Source organism: Erythrolamprus reginae, chromosome 2 (assembly GCF_031021105.1).
Source record: "Erythrolamprus reginae isolate rEryReg1 chromosome 2, rEryReg1.hap1, whole genome shotgun sequence".
NCBI lineage: Eukaryota > Metazoa > Chordata > Lepidosauria > Squamata > Dipsadidae > Erythrolamprus > Erythrolamprus reginae.
In genome coordinates, this window is record NC_091951.1 from 126,983,748 (window position 1) to 127,004,756 (window position 21,009).

General features: G+C 38.5%; 1 protein-coding gene across 2 annotated transcripts in view; it reads left to right on the plus strand.

Annotated features, from left to right (window-relative positions):
- The window catches only part of PPARGC1B (PPARG coactivator 1 beta), a 149,962-nt gene that overhangs the window by 112,641 nt on the left and 16,312 nt on the right, over window positions 1–21,009 (plus strand). For both annotated transcript variants that reach the window (XM_070739449.1, XM_070739448.1), the window contains exons 3-9: window positions 5,275–5,487; window positions 9,143–9,259; window positions 13,003–14,146; window positions 14,973–15,009; window positions 16,869–16,933; window positions 17,343–18,120; window positions 19,836–19,914. In XM_070739449.1, the coding sequence (XP_070595550.1) occupies window positions 5,275–5,487; window positions 9,143–9,259; window positions 13,003–14,146; window positions 14,973–15,009; window positions 16,869–16,933; window positions 17,343–18,120; window positions 19,836–19,914 (2,433 nt within the window). The remainder of the gene's footprint in view (window positions 1–5,274; window positions 5,488–9,142; window positions 9,260–13,002; window positions 14,147–14,972; window positions 15,010–16,868; window positions 16,934–17,342; window positions 18,121–19,835; window positions 19,915–21,009) is intronic.

The window sequence follows — 21,009 nt, forward strand, 5'->3', positions numbered from 1 at the left end:
ATGTTAACACAATAGTGCAAATATATAGGTGCTGCTCATGAAAAAAAAATGATTCACTCATTAATAGTCAGATGCTACAGTTTCAATTACCCAGACCTTGCCATTTACCAGAACATGTCAAGCCATAGGACTTGGGCAGAAGCTTTATCTAACCCAGTGTTTCCCAACCTTGGCAACTTGAAGATACCTGGACTTCAACTCCCAGAATTCCCCAGCCAGCAAGTTGCCAAGGTTGGGAAACACTGGTCTAACCCCACCAGAATGTTCCAGGTAGGTTTTCCTGCTATATACTGACAGGAAAGGGGTTGCTCACTCTTACCCACATACAATCTTAGCTTATCTTGCTTTGTTCAGTATCCCACTCAATCCCTCCTTGATTAAGAGCCCAGACTAGCCAGGACATTGCATAAGGACCTAGCAAGATGTGTGTAAAGCTAACATTATTGCTATTTAGTTCCTACAAGAAAATCTATCTATACGCTGATTCCTGTAACAATTTTTACAGTTATATGGGTATTTTCACTTCCTAGGATAGAGCCTCCTAAAAGTAATTGAGAAGGGGCATTTAAATTAAAGAGTGTAGGGGAAGTGCTTATGTCTGGGCAAGTTGTGTTGCATACTGTAATAGAGTTATTTAATGTACATACTACTTTTTATTATATAGCATTAAGAAAATGGAAAGAAAAAAAAACATTTGATTGCTTGCATTAAGCCTTTTGTTCTTGTTCCAAAGGTGAAGTACGGTATATTAATGTATACAAACAAACATAACTTTAGTTCTTTTCTGTTCCTTCTTTTAATATAAATATCAGCTTAGATTCCAAGACCTGCCAGACTAGTTGTACTAAAACTGCTCATTCATTAAGAACTTTAAAAAAGACACAGTGCCTTCACTTTGCAGCTTTGTGCTGTTCTAAAAACTCCAGAATAATTGACAGACCATCATAGCAGGATATGTATTTTTCACCCACGAAAATATAAACAGAGCAAGCCTTTGTGTTTTATACAGAATGAATTCATAGAACACCATGAAAAATATCCTGTTGATGTCCTATCTAAAAAGGTATTTTGCCAATATTAGAAGGAAAATATCTTCTCAAATAATACTGCATTCTTGTCCTGAGCTGTCATGTATAACATGACATAGGGGTGGATGGGTTTAATGCAGTGGTGGGCTACAAGCCGGAACGCTAAATTGTGTTTGCCGCCGTGGCTTGTACGTTCTTGCGGGACCAGCACAATTTTGCTGCTGCACCGGTGGAGGTAGCAAAATCGCACGGAGCCGAAACACGGGTGCAATTTTGCTACATCCACAGGGGCAGCAGTAAAATCACGCTGGTCCCGCAAGAACTTACGAGCCGCCGCGGCCAGCGCAATTTAGCATTCTGGCTCATAGCCCATTACTGGTTTAATGATTTCACTATTATGGAGTAATTAATGACTGCAGATAGGCCAAAGATATGTCTAAAGTCACTGAATACTTTTTACTTCTTTAAATACAAACTACTGGTACATATTTAAATATCTGAAATCAGTTCATATGTTTGGGCTTGAGAAAGACCCACAAATGATTATACAATATCTACAGTATATCTGTAAAAAAAATATGCTACATATAAAATTCATTGTTGAAAACAATCCTATATCAGCTTATAACAAACACACTTATCAGCAAGAAGGTTAAACACTAAATGCAGCTACCTTGCATATCAATTTTGAATTAATAACATCAAAGAGCAAGACTATATCATGTTTTTGGATGAGATCTAACTGGATTCAACTATGGTATCTAATGTTTTAAACAGTTAAGCTTTTCCTGTGTGTGTGTGTGTGTGTGTGTGTGTGTGTGTGTGTGTGTGTGTGTGATATCAGTGCTTCCAACATTCAGGTTTCAACACTTAATGTGTTGTGTCTCTAGAGCATTCTTTCCATTACTAGCCTGGTAGGCTGAGGGTCAACTACATATAACTTGAACATGTGATTATCAGCTATGTCCAAATGAGGATCAGAACAAAGGTTAGAGTAGAATTATTCATTCTGTCCTCTTCTGCAGTTCCATCTGAGAATGCAGGAAAAGGGGGTCTGTAATTTAGATTGTCCAAAATTATAAATTAATTTGTTTGACTTGATAATTAATGAGAAAACAGCGTAGGCTGACAATCTGAATAGGGTATAGAAGTTGGCTAAAAGCAACTGCATTTCTTGTGGTAAATCCCTGATCTGTATCTGATTTGAATATTTGCTTATATTTGGTATAATATTGTTATTTGTTGTGTTTTTAAGCAAGCTTGCTATCTAAGCACGACTCACACATAGTGAATTTTATCACAGTTGACTCTGTTAACCCATTTTCATGTTTGTACAACACACTGAATTTTAAACACCAAACAGTCTGGAATTTTTTACCCCAGGCCAAGATAAAATGTAATTGGCTACTTTATATCTCAGGGCTTCATGTGAGCACAGCTATAGCTTTTAATCGTAGTATAGGAATTAAATGCAAGGGTAGGATGTATTGTACTTGAATTAGATGTTTTCTTTACTTATCCTTAAATAATGAAACACCTTGATGGCTGTATCTCATTGCAGCATAGAATAATGCAAGTATGTTAAGACACTGGTTCTCCACCTTTTCTTTACCATGGACTTCCTTTAAATACCTTTTATGGTCACAGAACATGGTCACAAACCCCCAATACTTAACTCAATACTTCAGATAATAACATTTCTTCAAGCCTTCATGGATCCCCGCAGAGGCCCATTGACCACAGGTTGAGAACCATTTCATTAAGCAATGAAATGCTAGCTAGGTATTACTACATAACAAGGGAATCATGACATAAGGCAATGATGACGAACCTATGGGAGGTGTGCCACACGTGGCACATAGAGCCATATTGGTCGGCACATGAGCTCAGGTCCAGCCAGCATGTGTATGCCGGCCAGCTGATTTTTGGGCTTTCTGGGCCCACTGGGAGTTAGGAAACACACTGTTTCCAGCCTCCAGAGCAGGTGTGGAAGGCCCTTTTTTTGTTCTCCCCAAGCTCCAGAGTCTTTCTAGGAACCGGGGGAAGGTGAAAATGCTCCCCTCCTCCTCTGGAGGCCAGAAACTGCCCATTTGCTGAGTTCCGTTTCGACCAGAGGTCCCATATTTTTGCTCTCCCCAGACTTCAGACCTTTTCTAGGAGCCTGTGGAGGGTGAAAACAGCCTCCCCCCAGAGGTCCTTTGGAGGCCAGGTATGGCCCATTTGGAAGTTGGGGAGGGGGAAGCCATTTTTATCCTCCCCAAGCTCCTAGAAGCCTGGGAAGAACAAAAAAAACAGGCTTTCCTGTCCAACCAGAAGTTGGCAAACAGGCCATTTTCCACCTCAGGAGGGCATCCGAGTGGGTGGGAAAGGCTGTTTTTATCCTCCCCAGGCTCCTGGAAAGGCTCTGAAGCCTGGGGAGAGTGAAAACTAGGCGTGTCATGGCATACTGAGAGCGCATGGAATTATGGATGTGGGCACACGCATGTGATTCTGTCTCCATGCTCCCCCCAAACTCCCCCCTTTCGGCACACAAACCAAAAAAGGTTTGCCATCACTGTCATAAGGCATATAGAGTTAGCTACAATATTGCTTACTAACTTCCAGTTCAAAACACTCTACAATATAATTTCACAGCTCCAGAATTTTTAATTTTGGGGGGTAAATTCATTTTTTCTAAGATCTACAAGTTCCTAATCAGATATATCTTATACAGCTATTATATTTGGATAGCAACTATGCAGCAACAAAGATGCGGAGAAAATTCTAATTCTTTGTGATCTTCCATGGATTCTTTAGATTTTCACAGCCCAGATATGGCAATCCTGAGCTCATCTTGCTTGGAAATTCAGATTTACCAGTCCTTTTCTTGACCTGCATAGATTCTAAGTAATATCTGTTGGAAATATGTGAAAGCTGTTGCATAGTGCTGCATCCATGTGTCTTATTACTTCAGTTGAATTTGAACACTTGCCTAATTTTCCCATTGAAAGTTGGAGTCAAAAGTGCCTGAGTTTGACTGGATTTTGTGCACTGATGTAAAATGAATACTTTAGTAGCTTCCAATTTTATTGCTATATGAAAGATTTTTCCCAGAAGTGAAAAAATATTATATTTCAGTACTGTCTAGCTACAAAGGCTAAACAACTGGAAGTTCTCCAAGGCCCCTTATAGATTCATTCCATTCCATTCCTACTCTATTGCAAGTTGTAATTTTTAATATAAATTAAAAGAAAGAGTAGAAGATTGAAATGCCATCTATTAATTAAGGGGTAATGTTTTATTTGATATCAAGAAGATATTAATCTAATCATAAGAAAAATTTAATTAGAAAATATCCAATGTGTTCAATGAGAATTAATGCTCATTAAATTGCTTAGGACATCATAAGCTTTTTAATATTTTCAAAAATGATAATATTTAATGTTTTATAGATAGAAATCTTTACTTCTAATGTTCTCACATTAATGCATAAATTTAGGATCTTATCTGGGGTTTCATAAACTGGAATAGATCAGATTCATTGCCTTTATGTCATACATTTTATGTTTTGAGTCCTTTGTTTTCCTTAGCATAAGAATTGTGGTAACTATCTGGAATAATAAACTTCAACACAGGTCCTCTTTGAATTCAAACTGAGTTATGGTTGACTCAAATCCTGACAATACTGGCAACCCTGTTTCTACAGATGTTATTATATTAATTCTATGATTTGGCTTGTCCTATAGTTATTATATTTTGGGCTAGTGTTAGTAGGATTGTAAATATAGTGTGTGATCAGTCACTGTCTATTAAAGATACACACACACACATATATGTCACATGTTTTTGCTGAATTTGAAAATTAAGGGAGACTATATTTAAAATATCAAGAATTGTGATTGGGTCAAGAAAGGGCATGGCTAAAAGAATGACTATACAACATTATAAGTAGAAATCTCCTGAATTTTTTATAGGCAATGTTTGTCAGCATTTGAATCATTTTATAGACCAAACTTTAGAGCCGTATGATCAAACTTTCTGTTTACCGTATGTTTAATGTTAGGCATGTATTGAATATAAATAAGCCACGGTATTATCAGTTTCTCTGCCTGCCTTTAAAAGAATATAAAGACATCTGGCTATTCTGTTGTGTGTAAATAACTAGAATATGATCACAACTGAGTTTGTATCAGAAACCCTGTGTTTGGGAAACATCTCTTCTTAATTTCTGTTTTTCTTCTATGTCCTTCTGACTCTTCCCCTGCAGATTATCGACAGTGAGAATGAAGCTTTGCTGGCAGCTCTCACTGAGACACTGGATGACATTCAGGAAGAAGACATGGGTCTGGCTGCCTTCAAAAATATGGACGAGGGGGACATGCCCAACAGCGGCTACACCTCTCCCATCCCCTCCCCCAATCCTGCTGCACCAGTCACGAGAGGGCCTCCTGTGGCCCAAGAGGTTGATGAGCTGTCTCTAGTAAGAACCACTTCCTACTGTTTAAGGTGGATTTGGATGCACCTCTGATAATCCAGCTGCATGGGTATGATAGGAAGCAAAGGTCTGAATTTTTTCATTATAGGCTTACAGTTATAACAGTACAAAAGCGTTATATCTATTATTGTATACGTATACATGTGCCACATTGTTGCTCTCATTCGATCTGCTCCATAGTAATCTTCATTGGGAAGAATATGATTGGGATAGAAAAAGGAAGGGCCTAGAGCTGGCTAGCGCATGAAAACGCATAAGCACATCACAGTCTGGTCCTCCATTTAACGACTGGTTGCTTAACCACTTGAAAATACCAAAACGAATGCTTTACGCCCCACAAAGCACTTCTGGCCTTCACAAATGTGCCACAGAACTCCACCCTTCATATCACATGACACCCATTTTGGCTGTTTGACAACTGGCTTGCCCTTACAACCGGTTGCATTGTCCCCTGATCACATGACTGCAATTTGCAATATTTTCTGGCATTTTTTGCTAGTTTCCGGCAAGCCCTTTCAGAAAAAATGGGTTTGCACTTACGGCTTTGGCATTCACTTAATGATTTTGATCCACTCAACAATTGTAGTGATTTGCTTAATGACCACCACAGAAAATGTTATAAAATTGTGTCTTGTCATATACTTACAACTGGAAATCTGGTCCCAATTGTAAGCAGAGGATTCCTTTCAAATACTATCTGTTCTAAGGATGCTCACTGTTCAACATTTTTTCTCACCTCTCACATTTTTCCTTTCATTACACTTTCATGTCTGTTAAGGAGATGTACATGATTTTTTAAATTGTGACATTTTCTTCTTCTGGGCAGTCATGATATAGAGCAAGCTGCTATGCAGCATCTAAACCACCAGTTCTAGTGCAGTAATTTAATAAATTGTTCTGAGATTTCATAGTCTCGGCTGATAGTTGCCTCTGGCCAATCGTAGCTGGTCTTGGAAAGCAAATGAGATAAAAATTGAACTAATTAGTACTTGGATGAGAGACCATCAGATATCACTGAGAAATACAAGATACTATACGCTGTTGCATGGTTATGTCCATGAAGTCATCAGAAATTGAGTTTAACTCTTTAGCTCACATAGTGCCTATATAATTTCCAAGAGTCTTGAAACATGCTTCCTGTAAAGGTACTTGTTTTCCCAACTGACATTTGTGGGGAATTTGAGTTCTTAATCGAGGCACATACACTAGTCCTCCTTTGAGATAGCAGAATAATCTGCAGTTGATTTTCAGGGGTTTCTATTCCTTAGTATATGGTATTATCAGCTAACCAGAGGTGAGAACAAAGAAAATAATATGATGGATTGCAGCCTCTCTGATAATAGAAAATACTGCTGCTTGTAATCCAGGTATCACTTAACAAGGAAAGATCATTATGGAATTCTGAAAGTTCAATGCTCCATAATGTCCTTTCCCAAAATATGCCTATATAGGACAGGAACAATCTTCATTTCAAACAGAATCTTGCACAGGATACCAGGAACAGATTCTAGCCTCTCATCCCTCCATCCCATTTACCTGTTATCTACCATTAATGAATTTCATAATTTCTAAAAGTGTTATAGTGGCATCTAGTGGTAAGAAGCACACATTTCCATGTCACAAAACTGCCTGTGTATGTTTCTATATATGTCTCATATATATGATGTATACGTTGCAGAATTGAGGAAATGACTTTTTAATGTTTTGTCATGGTAGAAAGTTTATAACTAGAGGATCAAATTAGTATTGCACTACATTATATATATTTTTAAAAAGCTTTAAGAATTTAGTATTGGGAACTAATGGAATATTTGTCATTTGTTTAATTGTTAAGGAGAGTATTGAGTTTTTGGACAATCCTTAAAGAGTTGTTTCTGCTGCTATATTCCCACCAGAGTCAATGGTTGGTTAAGGTTTCCATTTTGCCTTCAGTGAGAAAATGGGGAATTTTAATTTCTATTTTTTTAAACAGATATTCTGGGCCTATAATCAGAAAAAAAGGTTATCAGTTATTTAAAAATAATATTTTACTCAGATTTTGGTTTTTTTTAATGGAATATAATATCTGCTTTATAGACAGCGTTTTAAGCTCACCTCAAACTAAGAAAGAAAATGTTTCTTCAGATTGCTTCAAGAGCTGTTGAATTAATTAATTGAAACACTTGTTAGAATGTTACATCCAATTAATTTCTTTGGCAGGACTTCCTGATTCATAATAAAATTAGTATCTGAAAATAAGCCACAAATTAAGGTAGATATTCAAAATTTTCAGAAACCAATTTAATATTGCCAACCATGAGTCTGAAAACCTATTGGTAGCTTTTTTGAACCTGGTTTCTCTGAATGTGGGAATAGCATCTTTTCACAAACTGCTATTGAACATATGTTCTCTCTCTTTGCAACTTAAAAAAGGAGTCAGAATTTTGAAATTTTCACACTGGAAAATATTCATTCTCCAACCCCAATTTCTACATGTTTGTCTGAAGGACATAATATGCTACGTGCTTGCATTTAGCTTAGCTTAGTTAGTATTTTAAGCTACCATTAGGTCAGTGTTGAAATATAATTCTACCTTAACCATTATGGCAGGCCCATAGCATAACCATCCTATTTTGTTGTTTTGGAAAGAACTTCCAAAAATGTTAGGAAGTTATTTTGGAAAGGTTTTGCAGAGTGTTTTGAAATCATGACTTCTAGTAAATTTAAAAGTACTAGGAGAATCTGCCTTTCTTGTAAGGCAGTGGTGGAGAACTATGGCCCTTTTTATGACTTGCAACTTCCACTCCCAGAATTCCTGAATTCTGGGAGTTGAAGTCCACAAGTCATAAAAAGGCCACAGTTCGCACCCCATTATAAGGAGGTCTTTTCAATTTTGCTAGTTAAACTATTTCCAAAAAGTTGCAGGATCTTTATGTTGTCAATATTTTTTCAGGGCTTATTGAGATAATATATAATTGAGATAATATATAATCCAATTATGTATGATAAATTTTATTTCTTCCACCCATCAATGAAAGCTTGATGTGCTTTTAAATTATTATTATGGTAGATACACAAAAATGTGAAATGACTGTTGCCAGTTATTTAGCTGGTGTTAGCTTGCATATGCACCAAGTTCTTCACATGAGCTTGATGCATATGATCCTTATCTTTTTTGGTGGGTGTCAAAGAAAATGATGAAATACTACTCGTGGGAAGGGGACTTCCTTTTTTCTCTGTCACTTTCTATAATGGGGAATATCTATGAAACCGTTCCAAATTTTTGAGAATTTATTTTTATATGGAAGAAATAAGATGCTCTTTGCCAATGAAAGCCGTTTCCAATGAAACATAGCAACTCAGCTACCAAGCATCTTCTGTCTTCTTACCCTTCCCTGACAGCCATGATAATTAATATGTTTTTGATTTTGATACCCTTCCTAACATATGAAAAAAGGAGGTGGGTGAATAATGCCAAAATCATTATGTGGGGGGAAAAGATAGACTATTAAAATAAAGTATTTAACTAATGCTTTGGATCTCCACCTCACTTATCCTTTGATTGTGTTTGAGTGTGGTAATTTAGGGAACTTAAAAAGAAGCGACAACTGTTCAGTTATGTAGGAATTTCGACTTTTTCTTTCACCATTTCCCTTTCTAGCTAAAGAAGTTGCTTCTCTCGCCGTCCAATGTGCCTCCAAGCTATGAGGTTCCAAAAGAGGGGAGTATATGGCGTCAAGGGCCTCCTAAATCCAGACCTCAGCGATCATGTGCGAAGGTATTGTTCTTGGCAGCTATAGCTTTACATAACAGTGGACTATTTGTATTTATATTTATTAGATTTGTATGCCGCCCCTCTCCGTAGACTCGGGGCGGCTAACAACAGTAAAAAGACAACGTAAACAAATCTAATATTAAAAAATCTAAAAACCCCAATTTAAGAGATCAGTCATACATACAGTCATACCATACATAAATTTTATAAGCCTAGGGGAAGGGAATATTTCAATTCCCCCATGCCTGACAACAGAGGTGGGTTTTTAAGAGCTTACGAAAGGCAAGGAGGGTGGGGGCAACTCTGATATCTGGGGGGAGTTGGTTCCGTAGGGTCGGGTCCGCCACAGAGAAGGCTCTTCCCCTGGGTCCTGCCAAATGACATTGTTTATGTGAGATGGAATTTTTGCCAGGAATATTACACAGTTGTCATATGTTCAGATCGCTAGCTCTGTATTAGTTGCGCTTATTGGCAGTGACTTTCCAGAGTCAATTTCTAGGTGATGTAGTCAGTTTTTCCCTCTTTATTTCAGCTTAACTTTCCAGTGAAAATAGGCCAAATATTTTTTTGCCACCGAGAGCTCCTATGAAGGTTTCTTCTTCCAGGCAAACCATCATAGCAACTAGTTGCTTATTTCTTTCAAAATCTTTAAGAATGGTGCTGAGAATGTTGTTCTGCAAGATAATACAATTTTTTCTGTTTGATCCACTTGAAGATTAAGGCATTAGAATGGCAGACTTGTATAAGCCATGCCAATAAGATAGAACTTGGATCCTTCTGCATGTAACTGATGTGTTATGTGTTATGAACACAATGTACAAAGCGATAGAACCGTCCAGTTGTTAAAACCAATTGTTCAAAAACACCCAAGAGGCCATTAAAGGTTTTTCACTTGGATGAAGGAAATTGTGCGATGCATTAAATAAATGAATTTGGATTGCATAGGGAAAGATAAAGAACATGGGAAGACAGAGTCTAATGAAGCCTGGGTTATATTATGCCTTCTGTGCTTACTGTCATGTTTGTTATATATGTCACATGGACAGAAAATTGACTGAAGAATCTCTGCAATCTATACTATACCTCTGAAATCTTTAAAAAGCTTTTTTTAAATATATTTTTTCCTGCTAGCTCTTTTGAAAATTTTCTGTGTTCTACTCTTTTGAATAAGTTTAATGTGTCTCCACAGCTTATATCTTCCAGGGTTTTCTGTTTCCTGACACACGCAGGTAGATAGATAAGAAACAAAGATAAGAGCTTGTTCAAAGTAAATTTTTATCTATTCTGTATTGTGCACAGATGATCAAAGGTCTTTCAGGAAATCTGGAAAAGCATTAAAACATTAATCCTGATACTGGTTTGTCCATATTTCCAAAGACTTACAACACAATACAATTCACAAAATAATACAATCTGTTTTTCCCCTACAAAGCTTATGTTTCTTTTTATTTTCTTATTATTTCATTAAAGTATAGAAAATTGGCTGACATTTTAGTATAGAAGAAGAGGTTGGAAGAATACTATATTTAAGGATCCTCCTACTCTAATCCAGTCTCAATGTCTCAGATATATTAAGCTGTTTTTTTTCTATATATTACATTCATCTATACAAATAATTCTTTTTAGGAGGGAAAATATTGAATATAGGTGTTTAAATGTATTTTACTTTAAGATTACATATATTTCTGTCTTTTTCTTGATATTATTTTAAGTCATTTTCATTTTTATTGATCGTTTCAATTAAAATGAACTTAAAAGAGTGGCTAGAAGGACCAAAAAGTATATGGAATTTCACAAACTGGAAATTAGCACTCACAGCACAGGGGTTACTTACTGAGTTAATGAGATTCTCCATCTAGTTTATATCTTTGTAGCTGCTGAAATTGGTATGTGTATATATAGCTGAGCTGCAAATACGAATTATGCATCACAGATAAATGATTTGTTTCTTGCCATTGCCATCATGTCTGGGCAACTTGAGATGCTTACACGCATGTGTGCGCACACACACGTGTGTATGTATGTGCTATTAAACACTAGGCACATTGCCTTTTGTTTTTAACCATAGTCCCAGGCAAGCCCAAAGTCTCCTAGCAATGATATCGCATCCCCGCTGATCCACCTTTCAGGCAGTATATTTATGCACACATCTTTCACTGCTTTAGTTTTCTAAAAATGAAAGTAAAGGAACTTTTCCCCTTCAGCAACTGAGTCTTCCCCTCCCCTCCATTATATGCAGCCTCTCATGCCATCCAAATTGCAGGATTGGAATTTATGCAATGAAAACGGTGAAAGGGAAAGTACTCCTATGGCTTGGCACTTTATCAGCTGTGCCCAGTTTCAAAAGGCAAAGAAGAGAATAAAAAGAAGCCAACCTGCAATGTAAAATGCCATGGAACTAAGCCTGTGATGAAAGATAACCAATACCTGCAGCGAAGGGTGGATAATGACCTAATCTCTTCTCTGATTCAGGGTGGTTTTTTTTTTTTTTTTAAATCACCTTAGGGATCAGAATGAAAGTCCAGCCCATACTGTGCATAAATGCATATAAAAACTATATTTTTCAAATATAACTAACAAGTTCAAAATACTATAACACACAAAAGTGCAAAGAGGGGAAGATTGTTATCCCCAGTAACAAAAGAAACAATATATAAATGCAAAAGCAATTCTTGAGGGGCTTCTATTATGTCTTTCTTTCTATATTAGTCCTTTAAGCCCATATTTATGGATGTGAAACCAAACTGGTCTCTATATCTGGTGCTTAATAATGACTTCAAACAGAATAGAGTACCAAAGCTTCTGTAGAAATCATTTGGAAAAAATAGTTGATTAGAGCGTCTTTGAATAAAACATCCTGCAAAATAAAATATAACTCTTACACCATTAAGTCCAGTTAAGGAACAGGACAATTTTCCACTGTGCTTACAGAGTCTTTAGGTAAAAACAGCTTATATGATTAAATCACTGGAGTTATGAATTTCATTTGTGATTTTAATATGATGGTTATATAAGTTTGATGTAAGTCAGTGATGGTGAGCCTATGGCATGGGTGTCACGGGAGGCATGCGGAACCATATCTGCTGGCACGTAAGCCCTTGCCCTAGCTCAGCTCCAACGTGCATGTGTATGCTGGACAGCTGATTTTTGGCTCTCACAGAGGCTCTGGGAGGGCATTTTTGGCTTCTAGAGACCCTCGGTTATTGGTTATTGTTATTTCAAGCACAAAGCAAAGTCATTTGCACAATAATTTGCACAATGTTATATAAAACATAGACATCTTGGTGGGAATAGAAGCCAAATTTAGAGAAATAATAAGCAGACATCAGAAAATCAGATCCCGCAAGTTCTCTGGAAATAGAATAGAGTATAATGATTCTGTCTGTTAAATTACTTGTTTTTGAATTAAAGCCAGAACCTTCTGTCATTTAAGTCATAGAGAAATGGCACTGAGAATGATTCTTCCATTGTTTTATTACCTAATATGAATCTATGGCATTTGATATGGATGGGGGGAGGGGGGAGGGAAACCCCATAAAATGTTATCTAACTAGTTTAAGTAAGTATAGTTAAATTAAGTATTTTAATTAAATGTAGTATAATTAAGTATTGAAACAGCTATTTTAGTGATGTGAAATATATAAAGATTTGAATGATCTCTGCTGCAATATGCTTTACCCCCTAGAACAAAGAAATGAATACATTTTTGGATATAGCTTAACTTCTTTTTTTCTTTGCTTTTGAAGGTGGAAGGTGTCCACGACAGAAAGTCAACTTTTCCCCAGGCTCAGAGCCGGAACTGCACCGAGCTTCATAAACATCTTACTACAACCACCACCAATAGACACTGCCCACACAGAAAAAACAGTGGGCCACTAGAGAAGTGTCATGCTGACAATATTAGCACCTGCTCTGCGCCCCAGAGACATTACATCCCAAACGAACAGGATAGCAATTTAAGTCAAGATGCATTGAATTGTGGTGACAGTGAAGCCCCTCCTCTCTCTTTCTCCGAGAAAGGCACTGGAGACAAGGAACTTCATGCTGCAGTGGAGCTTATCCACTACATGCATACTTATTGCCTTCCTCCAAGAAAACTGCCCACCACGCATCACAGCTCCTCCAAAAGAGCAAAGCCAGACCCACCGCTGCAGCAGCTGCCACTCTCTGGGAATGACAGCTGCCCATCCGGCCCTTGGCATTTCTCCATGCACTGCAAACAAACCCGAACTCCGCTTTCTGAATTCTCCATCCTGAAAGAACTGCTTGCCAGAGAACTCCCGTGCGATGTGAGTAAGCCATATCGATTAGCAAAGCCTGTCTACGCCTCCTTGGCCAGGTCACAGCTTCACAAATCTTCAAGAACTTCGCCTCACAATACCGGGAGGGAATCTACGGATGGATACAATAATCCCGCCACCAAAATAATGCCCGAAATGAAAACCGAGCTGAGACAGATTTTCAAAGTAGAGCCCAAGGCTGAAACTGCAGAAGAGGATGGTGCAAAACAAGGGACTTCCCCACTGGGTCAGGGATCCTACGGAAAGTCAAGCCGCAAACCGGACACCTCTATTTATGCAGTGCGCCGCTCTAAAAGACTCAACCCTGAGCTCAGTGTTTGGCAGTCTTTCCTTGATAAACCTCCTTTAGATCCTAATGTGTCCTCAGCAAATGCATTCACTTCAGTAGAGCCTGCTTTCTGCTCCTCTTTGCAAAACTTTGATACAGAAGCACCAGCAGCGGAAGTAGAAGTGAGTGGCGCTGATGAGATGGACGGGGGGTTCCAGAGTTTCCCAATGGAATTGCAGACCCCTTCACCAGAAAGTTCTAGGGAAAGCGATATTTATGCCGCAAATGAGAGTCAGTGCTTCACCCCCTGCCATCAAACAGGTATGTAGGAAAGGAGAGCCCAGCCATTCTCCTGTACTGTTTCAACATTTCTGAAAGGGAAAAATAGGCTTTAGCGTGATAATAGAAAGCAGATTACCAGTTCTAACATTCTTCAATGTTACATCTGTGATATGGTCCCATATGCTCCTGGTTTGTCTGAATATCTGAAATATTACTGAAAAGAAATTTCTTTCCCCAAACCCTCAAACATATGATCACTTCCTATAAAATTGTGTATTGAAAAAGTGGTGGCAAAGAAAACGTTTGGTTTTAATTGAATTGACCCAGGTCTGACAAGAAATAGATTATAGAAGCCCAGTGTGCTTGATGTGAGTCACACATTGAGGGAGAAACAAGAAGCTTCTGAACTGTTGTGTTCCAATTGTGTCATAATCCATCCACTCAGGACTCAGTCATATAGGGTAGGAAAATAATTCCTCCTATGTCTGTTGCTAAATTAGGGACAGACATGGGGAAAACTGAATCAGATTACTATTTCAGCATTGAGGGAGATGATTTATTCTTTTCCGTATGATGTTTCCCAAAGCTCCTCTCCTCTCTATTAATCATAGAGAGGCAACCAGACAATAAAATTCAGTGTGGTGTGGTGGATCATTTCAATGTGAAAAACTGCATGAAAGAAGAATTAATCTCCTCTCCTTCGTCTCCAATACAATTCATCTACCCTGGTCTGGTTTCAAGTTTACAAAATAGAAGATAAACCGTGTACCTTCCATGGCTCACCTCATTCTCTCTTACTAATCCAGTTTATGGGCAGAGATATGGCCAATTCAATCATTCTGCTTTTCTCTGTTCTTTGTTTCAGAAGCACCACGGTGTCTGTCATTGCCCTTGGCACAAACGTAAGTGCAATACCCGAAATATATCTTGTGAAAGGATGATCTCTGTAAGTGTCATAAGCCAGAAGATCTGGCAAATGGCAGTCTCAGACATTTTCCTATCCTGATAACCAAGCTGTGTCTTCAGTACTGTCTGGTTGATAACTATCCTTAAATTAAGCTGCTTGTGTACTAAGAGGACTTCTGGTGCAGGAGCTTAATGTCAAAATAATCCAGTACTGGGTAAGAACTTCATAGTGCAGCTAAAGATTTTATAGAAAGGGATGTGCAACTCACCCAAGAAGGACTCAAAATGGCTCGTGTAGAGCATAAAGCCCCATTAAGGATACTGGAACTACTGATATATATATATTTGTTTTCGTAGATTTTCACGGGTACAGGTATGACGGTCTTGGTATATTCGGGTTTCTTCCCGTGTAGGATTTAGAAATTTCTGGTGACGTTTCGACGAGGTCCCACTCATCATCTTCAGGCTGTTGCTTCTGTCCTCACCAGGAAGTTTCTACACAGCAGGGAATTGCTGAGCCATCAAACCACGCCCAGCCACCAGTATTTATAGAAGGAAGGCAGCTCAGGTCTCGCTGTGTTCGCCCTAGAACAAGGACAGAAGCACCAGCCTGAAGATGACGAGTGGGACCTCGTCGAAACGTCACCAGAAATTTCTAAATCTTACACGGGAAGAAACCTGAATATACCAAGACCGACGGTTCCTATGATAGGGAAATTTTAAGGGGAGGAAATGCATGGACATATAGATATTAACCTGACAGTGACATGTCAATGTTTATCTAAACCTTATTTCTGCATATTTCAATAACCAAAGCTAAGGAAGAATGAGCTGTTTGAAGGGAGGAAGACCAAATGCTGAAGAATTTAAATGATATAGGATCACTTCATAGTGAGGCAGTTTTCTTTATGCAGAAAATCTCATGTTTCTCCTTTCAGAAACTTGTCCATTGGTTTGTCAAAAGTCTTTATTCTGGAGACTAGAGGTTAAGTAGAAGGAACCTGAAACTACAGTATAACTTGCTTTCTTCTAGTTCTTCATGAGGATTACATTAGCTGGGAGGGGAGGGGGGAGTGCTATTTTAGTAATAGGATCTCTGCTATGGTGCTAATGTTTAATTGCAGGAATGCCTTTGGAGTTTGTTTGTTTGCTTGCTTGCTTGCTTGCTTGCTTGCTTGCTTGCTTGCTTGCTTGCTTGCTTGCTTGCTTGCTTGCTTGCTTGCTTGCTTGCTTGCTTGCTTGCTTGCTTGCTTGCTTGCTTGCTTGCTTGCTTGCTTGCTTGCTTGCAGATAAATGGAAGATTTTGATTTTATTTTTTGTTGTTTGTCATTTGTGAATAAGCAAGACACTCCTGGCAGCCATTTTGTGACTCTACCAGCCACATGTTCACAAAATTTCAAACAAATTTAAAAGTTTGTTTACTTGTGAATCCTTGTAATAGAAGGGTGGGCTTCCATGTATAAAAATGTCAAGGGAACCTGAACAAACAGTGTATAAGTTTTCAGGTTGGGTTTTATTAGTTTGTGTTTATTTGAGACCTTTTGGTGTTTCAGTGGGAGTTAAAAGAGTTTCTTCCTTTCAAGTTTGTCAACTTCCCTGCATAATTATTTGGAGATGACAGTAGCCCATAGTTATTTGGAGATGGCCCATGTTCATTAGCTACTACAAGATGGGTGTCCATTTTATCTAAGCTTTAAAAAAAAAAAAAGCCATTTAAATGACAGCTATGAGATTGTCCACCCCATGTGACATTTTATTTTCAAAGCTCCTTTCTATTTCATTGTGTGAATTTCTCATTTTTAATGGTTGCCTTGGCGTTTTTATAACCATTTCATTCTACTCTTCTCATTTTTAGAGAATCAACACTCGGGAAGCGCAGCTTTGATCAAGTTCTGACTGTAGAGCTGTGTGGCACTGCAGGTAAGGGCAGAATTTAGATTAAGTGTTCATTATTTTAAAAGACCCAAAAATTGTACCCAAGAGCAGATTATCAGATAGTAATTCCTGCATTTAATCATTAAGATGAAGGAAAAGGAATCTAGGCACCCCTAAACCCTATTGGATTTTCCCTTCCTTAAAAAGACGACTGCAGAGCAGGACATCCTTTGAGTGACAAGTATTCTGGAACCCCTATAGCTATCTTATAAAGGCAAAAGACAGAATGTAACCAGCAGTCATATCCTCAGATCAACTCTGCGATTTGAAGACTCAACGAAGGGGTGGGAATGGTTTAAAAAATAGACCTAACTCCTATTGCAGTGATGTATTTTTACTCTCATGGTCTTATACTGAAAGAGTTTTATCCTTTTGCTTCCTTGGGGGAGATAAGGTCTCACACCACCAACTACTCCTCCATACAAGCCTTCGGAAGAGGACCTATATAAGCCAGACATTCACCAGAGACCAGCACAGAAGAATGTTGTCATCGCCAGCTCTGAGCCACAACCAATGATCAGTCATAGGCCAATTTCCAGAAAACATCAGAAAAAGCAACCAGTGCGGACAGAGCTGTATGCCCACCTGAGTCGGTCTGCTATTCGCCCTGCTCACTCTGAGCAACACGGGGTGTTGAAACGCCCTTTCTCGCGCTCTTTTGGTGATCATGATTATTGCCAAGTCTTGAAACCTGAGTATTCGCTCCAGAGGAAGGTGCTAAGGTCTTGGGAGCCCCTGAGCCATATAGAAAGCCAACACAAGAGGCAAGTGCCTGACGTTCCCTATCAGGAGGAAAGCAACAAGAGTTTTGATAAAAGCTCAGTGAAGGAGGGCAGCAAACAGCTGAGGGACCAAGAAATCAGAGCCACTTTGACCAAACACTTTGGTCTTTTGGACAGTGCCCTGGATGATGGGGAGGAGGCTCTGTTCTTCAAAACCCCTGAATATGATACTGTCTTTGAAGACAGCTGCAGTGAGATTGGTTCTCCCTTGGAAGAGGAAGAAGAGGAGGAGGAAGAGGAGGAATACTACATGACTCCATTGGGTTCCAACAGAGGTCTGCACAGTAGTGCTCTTTCTAGGACCAATTTGCACTATTGCTCCCGAAACAGATCTGATTCAGAGTCTTCCTGCTGCAGAAGTAGGTCTCCCGTCAACCAGCAGGTTTTCAGGTACATTCATTTGCAATCAGTAATGTTTGGGGGAAGGGTCTGAGATGGTCACAGTCATTTGCATAGGTTTGCATCGTTGATTGCATCAATTCAGAGTATTGCACATTAAAACTTCATACACTTTAGTTACATTCTAAAATAATGCAGTGCTGTAAGAATGGTGGCCCTTCAGTCAGCCTGGGGGAGTATAAGACTAAATTTCTAGAAATTTCTCAGGCAGGGTTACAGCTTTTTCCTTATTCTTGATTTGCCATTGCAGTGGGGACTACATCTTATAAGGCTAATTTAAAAGACAGTGGGCTAAATTCAAAAATCCTGTGAGCAAAGTACAGAAGTGGGAGGAATTATTTTTTACTGAATTAGTTCCTCCTCCAGACCTTGAGAATCTACTCCAGAGGATTGACGGACCTATTAGAACTGCACCAAAAATAACCATGGGAGTTGAAAGAGAAATTGGGGAAATTTGCCTTTGTTCCTTGATTCAGGAATACCAACTTCTACCAGATAGATAGTATTCCTGAATTGGAATGAGACCTTCCATGCAAAGGAGGTTTTTGAGAACCAATGGGAAAAAAGAGATACCCTGTTCAGACGGATAGAAATAAATGTAAGATTATTTGTAAAAAGATTTAAGGACAAAATTGTAGAATGACTATGCCTAAAAAGATTATATCTCCAGATTTATTTGGATAGGAAATCTGTCTTCAGTCACTTATGCCCTCATCACCTCGAGGATCGATTACTGCAATGTGCTCTACTTGGGGCCACCCTTGAAGAACGGAGAGGGGCGGCATACAAATCTAATAAATAATAATAATAACGTTCAGAGATTGCAACTTGTCCAGCATGCATCTGTGTGAGCCATGATGGATGTACCTAGATACACCCATATCAGTACAAGACTCTGAGAGCTTCACTGGCTTTCTATTGGTCTCTGAACACAATTCAAGGCGTTGGTATAAAGCCTATATACCTATAAAGCCTACATAGTTTAGGACCAGATTATTTACGGGACCGTCTTCTGCCTCACATGTCCCAGCGACCGATTAGGTCGCACAAAGTCGGCTTTCTCCAGGTCCCATCAGCCAAACAATGCCGGCTGGCAGGACCACGGGGGAGAGCCTTTTCTGTTGTGGCCCCAGTTCTCTGGAACCAACTCTCTCCCAGAGATTCATACTGCCTCCACTCTCCTTGCCTTTCGAAAAGCGCCTAAAACAAATCTATGTCGGCAGGCCTGGAGGCGTTAAACCATGGTCCTCCGCTCTGGCCACTAGTATGTATGAGTGTTGATTGTGTGTTGTTTTATTGGGATAAACATTTAGTGTTGCTATTACGTATTGGGGTATTTTTTAATTTTATATTATATTTTTATTGTTGTAAGCCGCCCTGAGTGCTCCAGGAAAAGGGCAGTCCATAAATTTAATAAACAAGCAAATAAATAAATAAATTTTCAAATTGTATGATATTTAATCATTTACATTTGCTTACCTCTTAGTTCCAAAATTTGATGGCTGCCTGGCCACCTTTAAAAAATATTTAAATATTTGGGAATATACAATAGCCCATGGTGTTTTGTATTGATTATAAAATGGGTGAGACAGTCCCTGCAAGCAAGGAGTATGTTTCTAGGAATAGTTTCCCTGATTAAAATTCTGACTTCTAAGATTGAAAACAATTGGAATCCATTTGGTTCTGTATTTCTTGTTTTCCAATAGACGTGAAAATGGCAAGCGTTGTCAAGCAGGAAATATGAGCAGCCAGAGACTGATGGAGAAAAAGAGAGAAAAAGCCATTGTGAGTGACCTATGAGCTCTCAATGAGATTTGGGGTGAATGAAGGGGAAGTGGTAGGGTTTCCAATCTGATCAGATGATTCCTCTTTCTGAAGCACATTTGAATTTTGGGAGACAGGAATTTCTGTTCAGGAAGGGGTAATACAGGAAGTTAGCTGGTTTTCCAAACTCTATTACTCTGTGGAAGAGGAAGTGCATGTTAATGAACGATAGCTATCCCTCTGCCAAGAACTCAATCTGTTGCCAGTTACTTCATTTTATTCCCTTCCAATATATTTCTTTTATAGATAGTTTTGGCAGAAGGCAAACTATCATTCATCAGCATGCACTTCCACAGAGTAATAGTGTTTGGAATCTCGAAAAAGACATGGTATCATGTTTTTAAAAATCATACAAATAAGAGGAGATATATATGCATTTGTTGAAGTTGGGGAAAAAAAGCTGCATTTGAGGCTGGTCAAAATTGAGGCTGGTTTGATATTCTATATATCTTTTAATCAGCCAGACACAGATTCATTTTGCAAAGTTAGAGCTCATCTTTTTCTGTTGAGAAGATTAAAGATATTTAGGTGAGAAAAACATCTCCTATCAAAGCACTTTGTCAACTGGTTAAAGAAGTTGTCTGCTTCATGTCCATAGATTCCTAGTATTAGTCTTCCTATACGGGCATCCTTCATGTAATTTAAAATGTTAGAGATGGTTCTTATATGAATGATTTGACATCCATACATGATTGCTGCCCATGCAGTATACGAATCTTTTCAGATCTGCTGGTGAATGGGAGGCCTCATCTTGAGGCTGCGTTGAAAATCAGAAATGCTTCAGAGATTTGCAGTATGATTTCCTATTCATTCAACAAACCTGGTCTTCTTGCTCTGCAAAACTCTTTTTTTTCACTTAAAAGAAATTGTATGTCAGATTTAGTTTTAGGCTTTTAGATCACTTCATAGAACAATTTAAAGCTCCCTATGAAAAAAGGGACCTGCATTTTTAAGCCAATAATATAATTTAATAGATTGTCCCAAAGGCCAGAAACTTCCATCAGACATCCATTACTGTGACAGGCTTGGCAAACATTTAAAAAATCAACAACAAAA